Source organism: Cavia porcellus, unplaced genomic scaffold (genome assembly GCF_034190915.1).
Source record: "Cavia porcellus strain 051 isolate PalLab524CR breed Dunkin Hartley unplaced genomic scaffold, mCavPor4.1 scaffold_19, whole genome shotgun sequence".
NCBI classification, from domain to species: Eukaryota; Metazoa; Chordata; class Mammalia; order Rodentia; family Caviidae; genus Cavia; species Cavia porcellus.
In genome coordinates this window covers 44164445-44186031 of record NW_026947502.1, presented here as the reverse complement: position 1 = coordinate 44186031, position 21587 = coordinate 44164445, and the positions used below count along the sequence as shown (strand labels likewise).

The 21587-nt window shown below is 47.8% G+C and overlaps 1 protein-coding gene across 1 annotated transcript in view; it reads right to left on the bottom strand.

The window, feature by feature from the left end:
* Positions 1-21587, bottom strand: part of LOC100722093 (maestro heat-like repeat family member 5) — an 81072-nt gene that overhangs the window by 9395 nt on the left and 50090 nt on the right. Inside the window, exons 14-21 of the mRNA XM_063230981.1 lie at positions 21452-21547; positions 19971-20075; positions 18881-19016; positions 18478-18647; positions 15997-16152; positions 15122-15276; positions 3458-3614; positions 1875-2059 (exon numbers count right to left, since the gene is read on the bottom strand). Coding sequence (XP_063087051.1) covers positions 1875-2059; positions 3458-3614; positions 15122-15276; positions 15997-16152; positions 18478-18647; positions 18881-19016; positions 19971-20075; positions 21452-21547 — 1160 coding nt within the window. The remainder of the gene's footprint in view (positions 1-1874; positions 2060-3457; positions 3615-15121; positions 15277-15996; positions 16153-18477; positions 18648-18880; positions 19017-19970; positions 20076-21451; positions 21548-21587) is intronic.

The window sequence follows — 21587 nt, the reverse complement described above, 5'->3', positions numbered from 1 at the left end:
TGTCAGTCAGGGCAGCAGTGGGGCATAGTCAATGCACGTGGTGTAGCCCTGGCCTAAGACTCATGCTGGACCCAAGGAGAGGGTGACAGAAACTTTGGAAGCCCATAAGGAGTCTCAACAGCCTTATGCCTCACCCGACTGTCCTCCAGGCCTGAGCCAACCCTGCTGGGTTGTCCTCTGTCAGAGAGCTACTCAGCACTAGACCCCAGACCATCTCTTCAGCCCACTGTCCCCTCCCACCAGTCCACCTGGAATATGAGTCAAGTCCTGGACCATGATACATGGGGTGACACCACCTACTCTCGAGGACCAGAGAGTGACTGTCAGCCTCTCCCCTGTCCTTTACTTCCCATTATCCCTGCTGATACGGCTGCTTGTTGGTCCACCTCATGCCTAGGCTCCGTTAGGTGGTCCTGGTCTGGCAATTTCCCTTCGGGGAAGGGACACTCAAGTCCCTATCCCAGCTCTGAGGTGGGGATGGATGCCAGGCTTGGCCAACCACGCCTCTAATGCCTCTGTGGCCAAGGGATTGGTTCAGGAATGGGCATGTGACTGGGCCAATCAAAGCCAAGACCTTGCCCAGGACGAGAGTTTCTGTTATTGTGGCTTCTGGTGCCACCTCTGCACTAGAGAGGACCTGCTCAGAGAGAAGCCAGAGGGGGAACGTAGAACTGAGGGGAGAGAGGCGGGTGGCTACAGTTTGAGAGCTCCGTCATCCAAACAAGCCTAGCAGAAAGCTACTCAAGGGCCCCAAGAGACAGACAGATGCCCATGGTGCATGAGAGAGCCCCAGGAGAGACTTACAGACATCACTAGTGTATGGGGTGCCCCAAGAAAGACAAATGCCCATAGTGTATGTGGAAGCCTGAGATAGACATCCCTGCTCTGAAGGACCATTCACTTCTGAGGTGCAGGCAGTAAACCAGGAAAGGCACAGGTATCAGATGTTAGATGGGCCCAGGGAGGGGCTGCTATTGATAGAGGGTGGCCGGCTGAGGTGGCATGGGGCAAAGGGAACCTTGGGAGGGGAGAGGGATGAGTGGAGACAGTTGTAACTTCCTCCCAGCACTCCCATGCTCTGGGAGGAGAGGGTGTGATTAGCTTTTTACGGAAGATTCATGGATTTGTATGTTTGATCTGAATGAAAAAAGAACTCTATCCACATTGGAACTCAGAGGCGATACGAGGAGGACATTTTTCTTTCAGTGATGTGCACGCTGTGGAATCTGACACGCTGCGTGGAGAACGCCATAACCCAAACAAATGAAAGAGCGGCCCCAGTGGTTTTGAGACTTGCTTATTGGATTTCTGCATGTGACTGGAGGCTAAGAAATGAGTAGGAGCAGCCACTAGGCTCCCTGAGGTGATGAGGAAGCCTGAGGAGATAAGTGTCTGCCTATAGGGCTCTCCGTGCTGGCAGCCACGTGGCTGGGGTCACTGTTTGGGCCATGGCTGTGGTGGGAGGAATGTGTCTCCCCTAAGAGTCATTTTAGAAGCCTAACCCAGTACCTGTGAATGCGACCTTATCTGAAGTCTTTACAGATGTGACTGAATTAAAATGAGGCCAGTAAGGTGGCCTTATTCTCATGACTGGTGTCCTTTTAAGAAGGGAAACCTTGGACACAGGCACAGAGCACAATGCTATGTGACAGCAGAGGCAGAGATCAGAGTTATGGAGTTTGAAGCCACAAGTGATGGAAGAATAAGGGAGACTTCTCCCCTATGGTCTTCAGAAGAGCACTGCCTGAGGACACTTTGATTTGTGTCCTCGGGAACCAACTGTAGGCGGTAGTCGCCGTCTGAAGCTCACACCTAACTTGTGCTGGGCATTTCTGTTGGCCAAATGGCTAGAAGGCCGAGAGGCCCATGCTTACCTCTCGGGATTGGGCAGGGCTGCCTCCTGGACCTGCTGCCCTGGCAGGGACTTGGCTTTGGGCAGGTTCAGTTCCAGGACGTAGTGCACCTGGGTGAGGAGGGCCAGAAGGAGCTGTGGAAAGGCCTCCTGGATGGCCTTCTTGAACTCCTGCATGAACTGCAGCACGTGCAGCATGTTCATAGCCTGTGAGGGGGGAGAAAGCGAGGCTTCTGTGCCTGGGCTCCTGGGCTGGAGGTGCCGAGTCAAAGCCAGGTCATGTCATTCTCACATTCTCTGCAGCATCCAGATGATGCCCCTCCCTGTGGTCAGCCTTGGCCTGTCCTGTCCATGAGCTCACTGGACTTGCTGCTCAGGTCACCTCTCTGCGCCTGTGACCTTTCTTCTCCACTGTCTGTTGGGTGACACCTGCCAGCACTCTCAGACCCTCTCACATGGCCCAGTGCCACTTTGCCGATCTCCCTGGACTCTGCCCCTAGTGAGTGCCATTAGTGACTGATAGTGTTGGCTTGGGCCCTGAGAGTGAAGTCCTGTGCTGTGAGGTGGCCACACACAACCGGGGTTTAACACAGTGGAGCTGGAGACAAATAGCTCTTGAAGGCAGAGCCTATGAGCGCAGTCCCAGGCCCTGAGGCCTGCCACGGATGAAGGGGCACTCGGCCCAGAATGCTCTGTCTGGGGGTGCAGTACTGAACGGAGATGGTGAAGGGTGAACTGAGAGGTGGGGGCATGTGGAATGCGGAGGTGGCTGCTTTGCTGGGACCTAGCCTGATGGATCTGACCCCACTCTACTGTGTGGTCTCCTGATGGATGCTGGTGGCATCAGCTAAGGCTGGGATAGACTGAGGAATAGGGCTGATGAGCACCAGGATCTCTCTCTTCCTGCCATGTGTGGTGGTCAGCAATCCCACGCAGGCAGTTGTTTGTCTGAGTGAAGAAGGAGAGTTGTCTGCTCTGGGGTGCTTCCCAGAGACTTTTGGGGCTACAGTTCTGCCTTGGTGACATCCTAACAGGATTGAAGGCACAGGCTTCTGCCTCACTGGAGTCCGCCATGGGGAACACAAAATACTGCCTTAGGATTTGAATGCCCTGCCCCTGGTGGTGCAGCTGGCCTGGGGCTTAGAGGCTTAGGGGCAAGCTGAAAGGAATTCCCACAGGAGGAGGGCACAACAGGAGGCAGCCTCTGAGATCTCCAGAATCCACTGCTCCCGGGAGTCTCACTATGGCTGGGTAGACTCTGGAGTGTCTCCATGCCCTTCCCCTCCAGCTGAATTCTGCCCCAGACCCTCTCTTTGTGAAGCCATCCTGCACAGTGAGTGCCAGACCAGGAAAAGTTCCCCTTTTCCACTTGCAGGGACAGTACTGTCCTGACTCACAGAGGCCTAGAACCCTGGGCTGGGAGGTGGGCAGCTGGGCCTTCAGCTGGGGTTGTGGGTCAGTCCCTGGCCAGGATGCCTGAAGCCCTTGGCCTCTTGGCCAGGCCTAGGTTGCCCTTTTGTGGGCTTGGAGTGGGGTTCTCCCTTCCCATAGCCTGGACACTGATTGAGGGCACCCAAGAAGCCAAGGTTGGAGGGACAGACTCACGGCCAACGAGCGCAGGTTGGTCTTCTTGGAGTGGGGGCTACCATCACCTGCTCTGGTGAACAGAGGACGCTCCTGCATCCAGGCCAGCAGCACAGCCAGCACCAGGCGGCTGGTGGAGTGCTCGGTGCCCAGGGCTTTCCAGAGGCATACGGCATGGCTGTGGGCAGAGATAGATCTTAAGGGCTTTGCTGTGACCAGAGCCTGGCTCTAGAGGCAATGCCCAGGGAGAGGCCCTGATCCTTGCACTGAGTTTTGCCATTGGTATGGTGACCTCTTGCCCAATTTGCAGGTGAAACATCAAGGCCCTGGAGGGGGCTGGCCCTGATTAAGATTTTGCCTGGGAAAAGGAGCCTGGCCTTGAAGGCAATCCTCTGGCTTTTCTACCTGGTCTCAGGGCAATGTCCTGTGAGGCTTGGGGAAGAGAAGTGACATTAGGGCTGCCCTAAGACATCAGCGACCATGTGACTTTCTATTTCCTGTCTTTGATGGTTTACAGGCCATCAAAGTGTTGGATGAAGGGGCTCCATGGTGTAGCATGGGGGGAGGGCCATAGCAGGGTGCAAAGAGAGCCCCAATCCACGCATTAAGACAGACTCAGTGCCTTGAAGGCCATCACAGTTCTAGCTGGCCCCTACAGGATGGGCACACCAGCTCATAGGATTCCAGGAGACAAAAAGTATGGTCACTGCCTGGAAGGAGAGGGACCTCTGATGTCAGAGGATCTGGGCTTGAGCTCTTGGTCCTCCCTTCACTGTCTGTGTGATGATGTACAAATCACTGAGCTCCTCTGGGCCTCAGTGTGTTCGCATGACTAGAGTGAGGGGGATACTTGCTAAGCCCGAGTGTCTGGGGAGGTGTATTTCTTATTCTGCCTTGTGGGTGCTCCTGTTCTTCAGTTTGGACATTTGTGTTAATTGGTATCTGGCCTGTGTGTCCCAGGGGACTGAGTCAGGGCAAAATCAGGCAAAGTTCCTGGCCTCTTGGGTGAAGATGGCAGGAGAGGACCACTTAGTGACCTAGGGACAGACAACCCAGTAGTGATTTATACAACATTAATCCTCTGGCAGCCGCATTAGTATGGGTGGGGCACTCTGGTGGGTGCTGCTGACTTCCTGGAGTGGGGTGGATGGTGATGCTGGGAAGGGTTCCCTAGGGGCTTTGAGGTGATGCTGGGAAGGAGTTAGGGTGACTTTAGAGCTGTACATGGCTAGGTAGGCTTGGGAACCATGGGAGGTGTGTGTTCTAGAGGATTGGGAGTGGTCTGGGAATGTACCTGTAGTGACAGTGTGGCCTGGAGGTGTCCTTGTGACAGAGGTGTGGCCTGCGGCTGTTGTGTGTGAAGCACTGTTGGACATTTACTAGTACATGGGCTGTGAGGGGTTTGGGCCAGATGTGAATACTGTGTGGTATCAGCACTTGGGGGAGCTTTAAAGCCCTGAATGGATGTGACCCCATGGAAACGAGTAGAACTGATGATGAGGTCTGAGAGTACCCTGCTGTCCCAGGGCTGAGAAACCAGGGAGGAGAGGGAGCCAGTAGAGGAAAGGGTGTAGGAACAGATAGGTGGTGTGAGGCAAGAGTCTGCACTTAGAGATCAGGAGAGAAGGCTCCCAGGACTAGAGAGTTGCTGGCTGATCCAGTTGACAGGTCACATGAAGGGGGCCAGGGACCAACCATTACACTTGGCAGTGTGAAGTTCCTTGTGATCTAAACAAGGACAGTTTCATTGCCATGGCAGTGGAGAGAGTCTGACCTGGGAATGTTTAAGGGGCACGGGAGGCCACAATTCAGCAACAAAAGGACAAATGAGCCAACTCATAAAGGAACAAAGGGCTAACACAGGGATTTTTCCAAAAAAGCAAATGGCTGAGAGGCACATGGAAAGGTGCTCACTACCGTCGTCATCTGGGAAGTGCAAGCTGAAACTACATGTCACTCACACCTCCTACGATGGCTACAGTCCAGGAAATGGCAAATAGCAAGTGCTAGTGATGCTGTGGAGAAGCTGAAATGCTTTGCTTCTGGCAGGGACAAAATGGGCCAGCAGCTGTGGAAAAGTATATCGCAGTCCCTCAGGAAGAACTTAGTGCTGTTATTCAGCCCAGAAATCTCATATTCAGGTTTGTGCCCAAAATTATTTTCGGGGCTTGAACATACACCTTGGTCCTTCAGTTTCTTAAGGGATTGGTTTCAGGACCTCTTTCAGATATCAAAATTCAAGGATGTTTAGGTTCCTTACATAAAATGGCACAGTACGTACACACAGATAACCTTCACACACCTTCCTGTGTGTGCATTTTACCCTGAGACTATGCAGAATACCACAGGACAGTGTCAGTACTATGCAAACAGTTGCCGCTTGATGTTTCAGAAGTAACAACAGGAAAAAATGTCCGTGAATATTTGGTGTCCAGTACTTTTGGAAAAATGTTTTGAATCCACTGGTGTGGAATGTGTAGGTCCACAAGACTGGTTTATGTGTACCCGCCAGTATTGATGGCAGCATTACAGTGACCCAAAGGTGGAAATAGCATAGGTGTCCACGAGCAGATGAACAGATAAAGTGTGCTATGTGCAAGTAAGAGAGTATTTTTCAGCCAGAAAGTGGAAACTCTGGTACATGCATTAGCATGGATGAACCTTGAAAGCAGTGCCAGGGGATAGAATCCAGGCCCTCAAAATAAAGCAGCATACGACTGCCCTGTGTGAACATCTATGCAAACTTGTGAAGACGGATAGTGGTTAGAGGCTCTCAGGGGTGGGGCTGGGATGGAGAGTTATGGACATGGGCCCAGTGTGTGTGCTACCAGCCCCACAGAGGGTGGCTGTTGGGAATTACTGTTTGGGGACTACTGTTTTCTCTTTAGAGTATTGAGAAAGTCTTGGAATTAGATAGTGCTGACAGTTGTGTGATACTGTAAATGTAACTTATGCTGTGGAATTGTGCCCTGAAGTGTAATTGAAATGGCAAACTTTTACCATAATTAAAAGACTTAAGTGGCTGGGGATGTAGTTCAGTGGCACAAGCACATGTCTGGCAAGTGCAAGGTCCTGAGTTTGAATCCCGATACAAAAAAAAAAAAAGATTTAATACGGTCATATGCCCAAAACATTAAATTGTATACTTAGAATGGGTGAATTATATAGAATGTAAATAATATCTTTTTTTTTCAGTACTAGAGATTGAACTCAGTGTACCACACACACCAGGTAAGTGTTTTACTAGTGAGCTACACCCACCTTGAGGACCTGTCTTAATGGACCCATTTTCAAAAGGACTGTGAGGACATTCGTCTTCCAGTAATGGTGTACTTAATCTCTCAAATAAGCACCTCATTTGAAAACAAATCAAAAGACTGGAGAAAATATAAACAAGGCATTAGAGATGACGAGACTATAAGAAGTACTTGGTCAGAGGCTCAAAGACCAATTACTCTAACAGAGAACCCTGCACCATTTGCAAGTAGCTGAGCTAGATATGGGGAAATCCAGGTGCATTTCAGCCAGGTTTCAATTGACTGGAGTCATCCAGGGAATCTCCAGTCTTGGATTTGACTGATGGTGATCTTAAATGGTCATGCTCTCAGGCACTCCCTGGAGGATTTGTGAGGAAAGTATCTGTATTATAAGCCTGGAATTATTCTTACAATTTTGTTTGAAAAATAATGTCTAGCATATAGTTAAAGATGAACAGACTAATGAAGAAGCCAACTCCATGGGTGACACATAGCAAGAACAATAAATAAAATAAATCTGACAAAGCTCAAATGTTAGAATGATCAGACATGGACTATAAGAGCATGCTTGAGAATTTCTTCATGAGATAGAAATCTATATATGGTAGATTAGCTGATTAGAAAAAAAAAGTTTGAAATTTTAGAAAAAATATCAAATCTAAAATTAAAAATTTAATGGAGGAGTTTAACATCAGAGTAGATATCACTGAAGGAGAACTAGTGACCAGTAGCAAAAAATTCCCCATTGATTCAGAAAAAAATGATTGTCTAAACAAAAGAGCAGCAAATTTACAGCTGACTTTTCAGCAGTAACAATGGAAGCTGGAAGACAATGAAATGACCACATGACCTTGTTACACTGAAGGAGAATACAGTAGCCCCTAATCCACAGGGCATCTGTCCCAAGACCCTCACTGGATGCTTGAAACCATAAACAGTACTCAACCTCAAATAGACTATATTTTTCCCTATGGGTACATATATTCTGTAAAATTCAATTTATAAATTAGACACAATATAAGATGAGCAACAGCAATAATAAAATAGAACAATTATAACTATACTCTAATTTGTAATATGGTCACTTTCTGAAAACATCTTACTGTAAGATGGTGTGAGAGGTACAGGGTACACAGTCCATGCACTCAAATGAACTAAGGTGAAGAATGTAGGTGTGATGTGGTATCAGACTGCTATATAAGGGTTACCCAACACAGTGCTGCTATAGTCCATCTGGTAACTGAGCTCACTACAGAGTGATTAACATACAGACAGCGTATGCAGTGTGAGTAAACTGGGAAGGGGCAGGTTTGTGTCCTGGCCATTCAGAACAGTGCCCAATTTAAAACATAATTGTTTACTTCTGGGATTTTTTCCATTTATTATTTTTGGACTGTGGTTGAATGTGCGTAACTGTTGCTGCAGGTGAGAGGGGACCACTGTAGTGGACAATGGGGTTTCTGTACTTTGTGAAATGTCTTTCAGAACTAAGGTGAGCTAAGGACACTTCAGACAGAAACTGAGAGCATTTGTTAAGGACAGATCCAAAGTGAAAGATATTTTAAAGGATGTGCTTCAGGCTGGAGGCAGATGGTCTTGGCTGAGAGGCTGGAGTTTCATAAGAGGGTGAGGAACAGAGAAAGTAGTAAAATGTGCACAAGTCTAAATGAATTTGACTTGTGAGATTTCAGATAGCACAGAATTAAAATAAGCAACACACACATTAAAAAGGGGAGTGTGTTCAGTCATTTGAGGACTTTGAAGATACTATTTTTGTCTGGAAAGAAAACAAAGAAAATAAATTTAATCCTGGACATATTGATAATTATATTACATGTAGATGGGTAAGTGCTCCAATCAAAGAGATTGTCTGGCTATAAGTGACCCAACTAAATGTTGTTTGCAAGGAGCAACTCTGAAGCAAAAGAATGTAGAAACATTTAAAGAGAAAGCAAGAGAAGATGCATGCCATACAATGCCAAGAGAAGCTGGTGTGGTGAGATAAGCACTGGAATTGACTTCATACCAGACATGTGAACTCTGAAAAGCTGATTTATCAGTAACCAAATGGAAACATTTCTAAAGAATACATCAACATGATTCCCATTATATGATAAATCATCTCATCTTATAAAGACAGCAAAATATTGAATAATGTATTTACGTCCATAAAACTATATCCAAAGAACAATGGAGCTCCATCCACATAGGTGTTTATTAGATTACTAAAAATAATCACTAAGATAAGTAAATACCTAAGTTAAAGTTACTAATGTAAGTAAATGCTAAGTTAGTACCTACTGACAGTAAATATCTAAGCTGTTGTCCATGAATGAACCAATGATGGAAGAGCGCCATAAACCAAGGGTTTTGTCCAATCTAGTTTTGCTAAATTGAACTCTAATCAAATAAAAACAGTCCTTGATGTGGGAAAGAGAAGAAGGGAAATTTGGTAACTCAATATTAAGAGTTACATGGAATGTAGCAGGCCAAGCACAGCCAAGACAAACTTGAGGCAAACAGAGGCCATTTCATATCAGGTGAGAATTATCAAAAGGCTGTAGGAGTTAGAGCCATGGGTACTGCCCTTGAGCTGCACCAGAAGAAAAGTGTGAAGGCAATGACAGCCCACGAAAGCCCCCAACTTTGACACTTCATTTGTGAGGGATGGTGAGGAAAGAACAGGCCTTTCAAACCATGATGCTGAGATGATTCGACGGAAATGGAGCCCTATGTTGCATCACACATGGAAATCACTCCAGGTGAGCCAGGGAACTAACTATGTGAGGGTAGCAGATGAACTTCTACGGAACAATTGGGAGAATGATGGAAGCTACCATCCTGTCCAGGAGAGGAGATACTAAAGGCGTGAAAAATGCAGGCTTTCCTGCAGAAAAAGACATTTTTAATGTCAGAATCAAGAAAGGATCTAAACAGATTGTTTTAGAGGATTCCTAGACATCTATAGGGAAAGAGGGGACGAGACATAAAGGTTTGTAGGACACTTGCATGTGCAGATCACTAAAGGAGGAGCCCAAATGGTCAAAAAAAAGGAAAAGGTGTTCAGGTAGTCATGGAAGTGAAAATAAATACCACTGTTTGATGAATAGCACCTCCTAGCTTAGCTAAAATTTGGATGCTTTGCTTAAATATTGATGTTAAATGTTAGTGAAGATGTGGATCAACTGGAACTCAAAAAAGAGGAGAATATTACCAGGAGTATGACTAATCAGTGCAGGCACTTTGGAAGGCATCTTGAATCCCCTATGACAGTTGGATGTTTGCATGCTTTACTGTTCAAAGACACCAGATCTTTCGGTACTTTATCCTAACACCATGCAAACTGAGCACCCATGTGCATCAGGAAGAAATGTGTCAGACATTTCCTATTAACTGTCACCCAGGGTCCCAAATAAGAAGTCACTCAATTATCCACCTGTAGTAAGAAGGATCACCAACCAGCATTTGTAGGATGGAATACCAGGTGGCATCAGAAATCAATGAACTACAACTTGTTAGGATGAATCTTAAATACATAGTATTGGAGGAAAAAAAGCCACACAAGAACAACGTTGGAAAAGACATGTTGTATGATTCTGTTCCAGGTTTGAGATGTGTTCCATCATTACATCGTATATTTTTAAGAGAGATTATCCGAGAAGGGAGCCCAAGAGGAACTCCTGCCCAGAGCTGCATGTGATTAGAACAAGCAAGTCCACCTCTGCTCTGCAGAAAGAAAAGGTGAGGACAACCTTATGTCTGGAGTGGGAGAGAGGCTGAGAATCCAAGTCACTAAACCTGTTTTGATGTCCAAATTCACACCAACGGAACCCAACAAATTTCAAAAAGAAACTTAAAAATTTTTTTCACTATTAGGGATTGAACCTAGGACACTGAGCTCTATCCACAGCCTTATTTTTCTTTTTTATTTTGAGACAACCATGCTAAGTCATTAAATTACCCAAATTAGCTTGAACTTGCAATCTCCCAGAGACTTAGGGCCACAGGCATGTGCCACTGTGTCCAGCTCAAGCAAGACTTAAAGTAGTCCCAAGGTCACAGGGTTCAAGTGACCGGCAGATGCAGATAGAAATCTAGTTACAAGGCGCTGTCTCTGTGAAATTGGCTCTGATTTCATAAATGTTAGCATGTGAAAAATAATCCTAGAATTGAGAAATCAGATATAAATTCCAATGTAAGCAAAATGGAACTATAAACTGGTGAATAGTTGGAGACAATGTCTGCCTGCCGTTTGGGTCTCTGCCTCCCAAGACTCTCTTGAAAAACAACACAGAACAAGAAGGGAAATTAATTACCTGGAACCTGACCTCAGTGTAGATACAGAGAAAGTCCAGACTTTAAAATTATTAAAAATAAAAATGCTAGCCTCTAGGTGCGGGCTCTTATCTCCCCCAGTGCAAGGCAGACTGAAACAAAGTGTGGGAAAAGAGAAGACAGAACAAGCAGCAGTGCTCAAAGGCGCACTAAGCTGCCTTCGGGAAGACCGATCCACTTCGAGTCTTAAATACTTAAAAAAAAAAAAAAAAGTCCTGGAAGGTCAGAGCACCAGCTGTAGAAAAGGGCAGTTTTGAAAATGCATAGGTTTTGGGGAAAAAACATTAAATAGGAAAGAAAGAATCTTTTGGAAATCAGGTGGTTGTTGAAAGGGAAAGAAAAAAAGGGAGATATTAGGGCCTGGCAGAGAAAAGAGAGCCAAAAGAATTGGAAGATGTGTAACGCTTGCTGACCTGCAACACGAAGTCTGTTAGATTATTTGGTCTTTGCTGTAGTAACAGAGAAGGTGCCATTGAACTCGAAATCCCGTGTAATACCCCAACCATACAAACATAAATGGGAACAAAATCAACTGATTCGGAGAGTTATTGCAAAAAATCAGAAAATAAGAATTGCAAGCCATACAATGCAGGAACTTCATTTGAAGAAGAATCATAGTTAAGAAGACACTGCTAAAAGAACACTTCTTCCAAATGTAGTTAAATATACTCAAATAAGCATTTAAAGACATGAGACCCACCCTGGTCATAACTTCAAACAAAAAAAGGACAAAAAATCTGCTCAATACGAACTGAGAAGAAAGTTGACTGAATTCAAAAAAGAAATAGAAAAAAAGTATCTCAAAATTGAAAAAAATAGGTGTGTAAGAGGTAATACTGCCATGAAAATTTAATAAGGGCCAGTTAGGACATAAGCATGATGGTGAATTTAGGAAAGAAAAATGTTAGAGAGAGAGTCAGGACGGGTAGACGGATGAGGAAGAGGTGACATCTGTATTGTTGGAATCCCCAAGGAAGAACAGAGCTATATTTAAAATGATAAATAGGAGAACTTTCCAGAAATAGTGATAAAAGGCCTCAATCACATAATCAAAGAATATATAAGATACCTGGAAGTATTTGCCCAGAATGATAAACTCTGAGACATTTTCTAGTGAAATGTTTAGATTTCAAAGTTAAAGAAAATAATCCTGAATTTCACCACACAAAACGACCGACTAACTTACAAAAACATAGAATTACATCACCTTAATGAGAAAAATCAGCAATGTTAGGTAACAACGGAACAGCACTATAAAAACACTTCAGAATGGCAGATGTGAGCCAAGGCCGTTATAGCCGTGTGGACAACGTCACACAGAAGCACTTGAGGTGTGGAGGACGGGCTTTACCAAGCAGAGGGGTGGTCGGGCAGCCTAGCATGAGGGTGGGTGTGATTTTGTGACAGTTGAACTTGACTTGTCCACTTGATTTACTCTGAGCACCAGTGAGGCAGCTATTGGGTCTGCGTGGGTCATGGAGATGTGACCTCAGAGATACACAGGCTCCTTAGCTTTTCCCTCTCTGGTGTTCGTCTCCTGCTCGGCCTCCCAATCACCATGAAAAGCACCTTTATTCTGTCACATCTTTCTGCCAGGATGCTCCTGGCTTAGAGCCACTTAGTCCTATATCCTCTGAGACTGGGAGTCAAATCAAACCTTTTCTCTTGCTAGTTGTGGGTGTTGGCATGGTATCCCATGGATGAGAAGGCTCAGAAGTCAGGTGTCTGTACACGAGGGAGCTGACCGTGAAGAGGGCCAGGTGGTATGAATGCAAATGCTGTACATTTTGATAAAGAACAACTGAGGACTGGGAGAAGGGAGGCACGGAGATGAACACAGATGATCTCACTGGCTGTGGTGTAGAAATGCATGGGAGTTAAAGGGTATCAAATAAAAGTAAATCAGATTTTAAAAGCCTAAATAGTAAAATACAGGACTAGGTGGGTTAGGAGGCCTGATGGAATTGCTCAATGGTAGAGCACATTCTTAAAATGTACAAGGCTCTGGGTTCAATCCCCAGCACCAAAAAATAAACTGAAATTAAAATAAAATAATGTGAGAAACACAATAAACAACTGGAACAAAATTATAATCCTCCATAAACTAAAATAAGAACACAGCCTGGGGTGGTGGTGCGTGCTTATAATCCCAGCTACTCGGGAGGCTGAGGCAGAAGGGTTTGTCAGTTTGAAGACAGCCTGGGAAACTAAGCAGGGCTGTCTCAAAATAAAATGTAGAGTTTGAGGATGTATCTCAGTGGCAGAGCATTAACATGTGGGAAGCCTTGTGTTACATTTCCAACATTAAAAAACAAGCAAAAAAAAAAAAAAAAAACTAAAACCAAAACAGAAACTTCACTAAGAATATGCCTCTCATTGAGGAAAATAGCAAATGTAACAATGCACAGTCACAAAACGTTAGGACAGGCAAAGCAAATCAACCACAGCAATAAATGTTGACAGGCTTAACTTTTGTATTAAAAAAGTTTCAATTTCAGTCACAATTGGAAATCAAACTACATGGTGTGTATAAGATGCAGACCTAAAACATAGAGATTCTGAAAAGTTTACATAAAAGAATGAATAAATGCATCCTGAGCAGATGGAAACGCAGGGCAGTGATTCAGACAACAAATACAGCTCAAGTCCCCAAAGTATCAAACACAATAAAGCAGAGCACCTTTTAATGCTAAAAGTCACAATCCATAGATAACATATAACATTCCTCAACACGCCTGAACCAAGTCACTGGGCAACCACATTTATGAAGTCAGTAAGTAGAGAAGCCAGACAAATACAAAGAAACACACTAATGCTGCTTTAGTAAACATCGAAATATTACCAGTACAAGACAGATTGAGTGACCGAAAACTAAGTAAGGAAGTAGAAAACCTAAATCACATACAGTCATCAGTAAAATAAGCCTTATGCCCATATGTCATACTCCATACTCTGGTGATAGGAAATATGCCTTTTTTCAAGTACATTTCACTAAAAAGCTTAGAAGTTCAGTAAACTCCATACTGTAGAAATATTATGAACAATATGGCCACAATGCAATAAAATCAGAATTTACTGGAAAAACAAAGATGCTTCCACACTGAATTTAGAAACCTCCTTGGAAAGAACTGGGCACGGGAAGCCTGTGAGGACCTGCCTGGTGCGGGGTGGGGGGTAGGGTGGGGGGATGGGGGTGGGGCGGGCGTGGTGGTCCTGAGTTCCCAGGGACTTGGGCAGCATAGTGAGCCTCTGAGGTTAAGGACCTGGCTATGTGTAGGAGTCACTGTAATGTAGGGTGCAGGACCCATCCTGGGAGGCAGGGAGGCAGGTGAGGCCAGGTGAAAGTGGATGTGCAGGTGATGGCCTATAGGTCCTGGGGGCAGAGGACTCAGGGTACCAGGGAGAGGCTGTAAGGTGGGGGTGTCTTGAAGGGGATGTTGAACCTGATGATGATGCAGCAGAGGGTAGGCTCATGGGAGTGGGCAGCTGAAGGAGGATGGAAGACAAGCTCCCTGGAACAGAGATCTAAGCAGGAGAAGACAGGATAAAGGAAGGAATGAAATTCCCAGTATCAAGGCAGGGAGAGTAAATCAAGGCAAGAGGGCTTCCCTGACAAGGAGCTACATCCTCAGAGAGTGAGGCGGCGGCCCAGGGTAGGTGTGTGGTGGGTGGGTGGCAGGTGGCATAGACTGAGTGTAGGAGATTCAGAGCTGGATTTTAGGGAGGAGTAAGGACCCTGTCTCACCTCTAGCCCAGGGATCTGTGGGGCGCGGTAGAAAAACTAGCATCACTAAGAGGACTGGGAGGCTGCTGGATGAGAAGAGCGAGAAGGATCAGAGAATGTTTGGAGGGGAAGGGGGAAGGCGGTGGCTCTGCTGTTAGACGGGAAGGCTTTGGGGTTAGCCGAGGTCTTAGCAGAGCACTTAAGGTTCCGAGGGACCCCCTGTTTATTGGGCTGGGCGAGGTGTGTCATGTGGGGTATGTCAGCCTCCCCAGTGCCCGCCGTGAGATATGCAGTTCCCACAGGAAGGCCCAGTTCTGCTCCTGCTCAGGTAGGGGGTGCAGGGACAGTGAGAGAAGTTGGGGTTGGCACCTGTCCAAGGGCATAGAGAAGTCTAGGAAGGCAGCCACCAGCTCAGAGGTGTGGTCCCGTGCCAGCATGGTGACGGCTTGGAGGACATTGGCCTTGGCCTCGGGGATGTGGATAGAGCAGAGGTGGCAGTGGATGGCCCGGCCCATGTTGGCAACCTGTTCAGGAAAGGGGCAGTCAGATGTGCAGGTGGACCTGCTCTGCTGTGGGGGATACTGAGCGGGGAGGCATAGCCCTGCCTTGCCCTGAATCCCTGGCGGGATCCCACTATCCTTGGAGGTATCTGGGAACTTCATACTCTGCTCCAATGGCCCTGAAGTCTCAGGACAATTCAGAGCCCCACTCCTGCTCATCTTTTCCTAAGCCCACTCCTCTGGCACCTGCTGCCTGAGTGTCTGGGACTCCTTTCACCTGCTACTGGGTCTGTTTGGGTCTCTGCTGTGCCTCCACTAAGGCCTGGCTCCAGCACTGCCGCCTGAAGCCGCCTATCTGCAGACGCCGTCTCCATCTTCTTCTTGTCAGGGGGCCTCCCACCCACCTCCTCTGCCTTGGTCTACTGAGCCATCTTGTCCACTTCTGTCTACCAGCTGCTTGAAGATCTGGTCTGTGCTTCCCCTGAACTGGCTTCTACACTAGGGCACATACTGGGGTTCAATCTGTGCATGTCTACCCTCACCTGCAGTTCCCACTAGACCCCTGGAAGGATCTGTGGGCCATTCATTCATTCATTCATTCAACCAATCAACTGGTTGGATGGGGATCTGAAATGAATCTGCCCCATCTGCCCCAAGAGCCAGGGTTCAGTCTCAGTGCAGAGAATGCCCTGACTGCGGTCAGCCCTCTGCCCCACCTTCCCACACTGTCCGGACATCCCAGACCTTTGTGGTCTCCAGCTTGGCCTCACACTCCTGAATGACATCGAGGAACAGCTGAGCAGCTGCCTGCACGCGGAAGGCACTGGTGGAGCCCAGGCCTTCAATGACTGTCCAGATGAGGTCCGTCAGCTCCTCCATTGTGAGGTAACTCATGATCTCCTGTGGGAGCAGAGAAACTGTCACCTTGTCATTTTGGACCCATGTTTGGACCCCGTTTCTTCGACTTCCACTTTTACTCAGGCTCCCCAGGTCTCTGGCCATCCATTTTCCAGGACTCCCAGATGGATCCAGCATTTGCAGCTTATGGCCACCATAGACTAGGGCAGGTACGGAGGGCATAACGCCCATTCAGGGTGGGCACAGAGCTCCTCTCCTCTGCCAGCCTTGTGCTTGTTCTGGGGACCTTGTAGCTGCCCCAGCTACTTGAGCTATGCCCATCTTTGCCTTCTCAGGCGCCACCATTTTCTAGTCTTTGCCTACAGGGATGCTCTATTCTCCCTATAGCCAGGCCCTGCTCCTTCTCACAGTGTATCTCATAGATACACTGAACCTCAGGGCTGTGAAGATCATTGAGGTTATCTGCACAAAACCCTTGGCCCCATGAGGTCCATGGCAACCTTCAGCCATAAAGCAGGGTAGTTTGCAGAGGTGGGGCCAGGCTGGTGTGAAACCTAGAACCTCCTGTGTGGGGCCTCCGTATGACCCCCACTGTGTCACTATTGACACTCTCCTAGGGCCACTCTAAAGGCCCAGGGAGGTGGCTCTGTCCTTTGCAGGCTGATCACAAGCTGCTTATGAGACAAAAGGGCTCCTGGAGAAATGCAAGGTGGTGAATCTGATCCTTGCTCTCCAAGGTAGGGTGGTTAAGTCCTGGCACAGATTTGGAGCCCTGTTGCCCTCAGCCACCCATAGTTATTTAAATATATATTACTTTAATGAAATTAAAACTTCAGTTCCTCAGCAGCACAGATTGCATCTCAAGTGCTTAGCAGCCAGCTGGTCAGCGGCTGTTTTGAATGCACAGACATAGAACATATTCACCTCCCAGAAGGTTCAAGGTGATGAGACTCTCAGAATCTCAGAGTATACAATCACAGGTCAGGAAAAGTCATTTGAGATATCGTGCTTTATCAAGGGCATGGATAAATGTGGGATGGAGGAGGCAGTGAGGGCAGAGCTGGGGTGGTGATGAGGATGGGGTGAGGCATAGTAACGGTGCCATGGTGATATCAGTGGTGACGGAGGTGGTGGAGGAGATGGAGGTGGTGATGGTGATGATGGTAACAGTACTGGTGATGGTGGTGGTGGTAGAGATGGGGATGACACTGCTGAGTGTGATGATGGGAGTGTTGATGATATTGCTAGTAGGTGATGTTGCATGTTGATAATGATAGAGACGATGATGGTGATGGTGATGAAGATATTCAAGAACACCTGAGGAATCAGGGACAAACTTATAATCAGAACCCAGGCAGAGTGTCTTTCTTCAACTGAACCTTCCCAGATGTGCCATCCTGTGAATATCAGAGCCTCTCATCCTTGCCCCTCTCCCTGTTCTATTCATCACTACCCCTTGTCAAAGAGAGCCAGAGCCTGGTGCCTACACTCTGTGTGCAGGGGCCACACAGAGTGGAGTGGGCTGCCCCTTCCAGGTCCCAGTGCTATGCTCCTAGTGGCTCAGGTACCTTCATGCCAGTCCTTACAAAGCTGATCGCTAGTGGGACCCTCCTTTTGCCCCCAGCCCAAGTTATCTGCTGTAAGCTGGATTTCATCTTTCTGGACATGGACCACAGATACATTGGCCCTAGGGTTTTATATTTCTGTGCTAAACTTCTGATAGGTCTCAGCTCACAGACAGCTAATTACAGCTGTGAAAGCACAGGTTTTGGAGTCCGCTGGGACTGTATCAAATCCTGCTGGAGCACTTATTCCTTGCTGTATGCACACTTCATCATATGGTTCAGTCTGGTTGGCCTTCATGGCTGTGTGCTAAAGGCCACCTCCACCCTTAGGGCTTGCACTGAGCCTTAGGGAGACCCCATTTGTGGTGTGAAGGGCTCAGGTGTAATAGGAACTGACAAGCATAGTGGTTACAGGGTCATTGCTAGCTAGGAGCAATGACCACCTCACAGACTTCATGAACTGACAACTCTGAGGCTCCATGAACCTAGCAGTCAATGACAGCACCCACTTCCCACATGCATCTCAGCTTGTCTCTTTTGAGAATAGTGAAATTCAAATCATGGTACAGGAAATTTTGAGCAGTGCAGGGCAGGTTTGTCAAATCTGAGAAAAGGGCATATTAATGCCTATGATGCCCCTGGCATACGATAGGCATCTAATGTGTGCTGGCTTTCTCCAAACCCCCAGCTTCACTTCAACGGTATAGGCAAGAGCAAGTGAGTTTGTGAGTTTATTCTCCATGTGAGTTTATTCTTCAGCCATGCCCCCACCTGCACCTGCCACAACTGTAAGAGCTTTGACCTTGATGGCTTTGGAGCTGTCCAGCTGGCTTATGCTGTCCTCTGGGGTCACCACCTTCTGAGACAATAAAGATGTGGTCCTTTGGTCTCCAGTGCTGCATAGGGAGGCTTCATCTGCATCTGGCTGGAAGAGCTCTTCGGGGTTCTGTAATTCTTCTTGTAACGCTGCTTCTGGTGGCCAGAGGGAGAGCAGGGGTGAAGCAGGGCAAGGGTGGACCACGATCTATATCTGGGAGTTAGGGTGAGGTCATTTGTAATCAGGGTCAGGCCTGTGCCCTAGTTTGGGGGTAGGAGTCAGTGTGGGTTTGGGGGTTGAGTGAGGCCATTGCAGGGTTATGGTTGATGTCAGGGCTGCTTTGGGGTAGATTTAGGGTTAGGGTCCTCCCGAATCTGTAGAAACTCACCTTTCTGGTGCAGCAGGAACTGGTAGAGCTGGCCAATCCCTTCCAGGCTGGAGTGCTGAGTGGCCCTGTCTGGGTCCTGGCACAGAATTCCCAGCATGCCCGTCAGTTGTCCCATTGGTCTGAAGTCCTCCTTTGGCTGTGTTAAGAGTGTGGGACTAGTGATGGCAGGATGCACCCCCAAAGTCCCTGCTCAACCATGCACACGCCCCAGCACACCTATGTCGGAAGGGATCCTCTCAAATTATATAACCGTGCTGGGACTAGGTAGTGGATAAAACAGGGGCTGCCACAGAAGTCAGTAAGCAAGTGAAATGTTGTTAATGCAACATTAATAAAAATGAATGCAAAAAATAATTTCCCTCCATGATAAAGGGTCAAAATCATTAGACAGGATCCAACTTTGTACCTGCTGGCCTGGTTCCAATAAAACTTTATTTAATTAAAACAAGGGGCTAGCCTATTAGCCATTCATCATTTAAAAATATGATTAATTTTGACTATGGAATATTTTGGTGCTCTCGTAAATTTTCACCCAAGGGGAGTATTTCCCTTGCCTTACCCCAGTCCCAGTCCTTGGTGCAGATATGGATTGTGAGTAAATTGAAGCCACTTTGATCCATTCTAGAGGGCTTTTTCCCTGGGAGAAGTGACTTTCTGAGGGTAGAGCAGTCCCCTCCCCCTCTAGCACTTGCACCCCCTACCTTCCTTAGCCCAGGTAGCCTCAGGTATCAGATGAGGCACTGATGCCCACCTTCTCCCAGAATTTAGTGCTGATTTTGGCTGATAACACAGAAACACTCACTTTCAGAAAAACCATCTCAAGTTCATCAACCCCAGGGCATGATGGAGGTGATTCTCACCTGCCCTTCTAAAGAGAAGTTATTGTTTTTCCTTCTATAGGTGAGATGCTGAGACTGGGGGAGGGGAAGCGCCTACTCCAGGCCTCAAGTATAGGGAACAGAGCCCTAGCTTCAGAGCCCTGGTTCCTCAAGTGTAAAGAGAGACATCACCTGGGCTGCTCACTACCATGGAGCCCTGGTGGGACAGGAGGCCCAGTTCCAGTGGTCTGCAGGCTGGGTAGGGTACTTACATCCAGGCAACATCGATGATTCAGGAATCTGAGCAGGATCATGCAACAGTGTGCAGCGCGCTGCCGCTCATGCACCTTCTCCGATGCCAGCCAGGGATACAGGTGCTGGGGGTGGCGGGCGGGGGACTGGACCAGGTAGCTGGTCAGCCCCGCCCACCGTCCGTCAGGCCCTGCCCAGAGGAAGGCCCTGCCCACCTCCTCCACTGGGATCACGGGTCTCCACTCTCTCCCTGTCCAGCCTTCACTGTCCTTTCCCCACACTGTGCATCCCCACACCTTCTGTCCTGAGAAGATCCCCACAGGGAGTGATCATTTCTTCCTGCTCAGAGCCCTCCAAGGCTCCTGGTTCCTGGCCTGCCCTGAACCCTGGCTAGAACCATGCTTCCCCATATGTGTGGCACACACAGGCCTCTGTACAGACACGCTGTGTGGTTGGAGATCGCACTTAAGCCTCTCCATTAAAGGCTCAGTGTTTAGTGTTGGTGATTTGAAGAGGATGAGGACACATGGTATTTGGAGACTGAGTGATGTAGTGATTGCTTGCTAGCAGCTGGGACTTCCACTGGTGACTGCCACTTGTCACATTTAGGGGATGGCATGGTGCCTTGCTCCCCAGGCTACACACAATGGCTCTTAACTTCCATTTATGCATCCAAGTTGAGGGCCCTGGTTTCCCTCCTATTCTGCTTCCCCCTCTACTTTTTCTCTCTTTCTCTCCCTCCTCTCCCCTTCCCTCACCTTTTTCTTCCCCTCCTCCTCTCAGCCTTCCTCCTCTCTTTTTCCATTTCCTTTTCCTCCCTCTTCCCCTTCCCCTTCTTCTGTATTAGAGCCTGAACCCAAGACCTCCTGTGTGCTAGGTAAACACTATACTCCCATCCCTTTAACATTTTTATTTTGAATGGGGTCTCATTAAGTTACCCAAGGTGACCTCCAATTTTCAATTGCTCTGCCTCCGCCTCTGGAGTAGCTGGGATCACAGGTACATGCTATCACATCTGGCTTCAGCCTGGCTTCTTGGTAAGTAGGCAGGTCTGCTGACCTGACCCTCATTTTAACCTCCTCATCCCTGCCTGGCCATCCACCTCCCTCCACCATGGCCAAGTGAGTGCACTTATTTTACCCGTGTGATGCTATTTGCCTTGGGGCTCTGCCCTGCCCAGGGATGCCCAGGGACTGCCTAGGTCCTCATCCAGGGCTCCTTGGTGAAGCGCCACTGGCCTTGGCTTCTGACCCTGTGGACAGAGCCAGCATTCTCTCTGGGCTCGTGGACAGGGGAGAGTGGAAGCCTTGGGCTCTGAGGCCTTGGGGACATTGCTGCAGGGGTTCTCTTGGAGGAGCAAGAAACAAACCACTGTGATCAAACCACTGTGATCCATAATTGTCCTGGGCAGGCCCTGTGTCCTCTGGGATGCCTTCTTTGGGCTCTGGCCAAGGGTGAGAAGCCTTTGTCCCCAGCCCTGGGGTGCCCCACCAGTGCTTACCAACAGCAGGTATTGTACTTCACTGGTTGTGGGGCTCTGCAGAATGAAGCTCTGCAGCATGTGGTCCAATGCCTCCAGAGTCTGGTTGTACAGAGCCTGTGGGGGAGTAGGGGTGTGGTGTCAGCCAAGCCTGGGG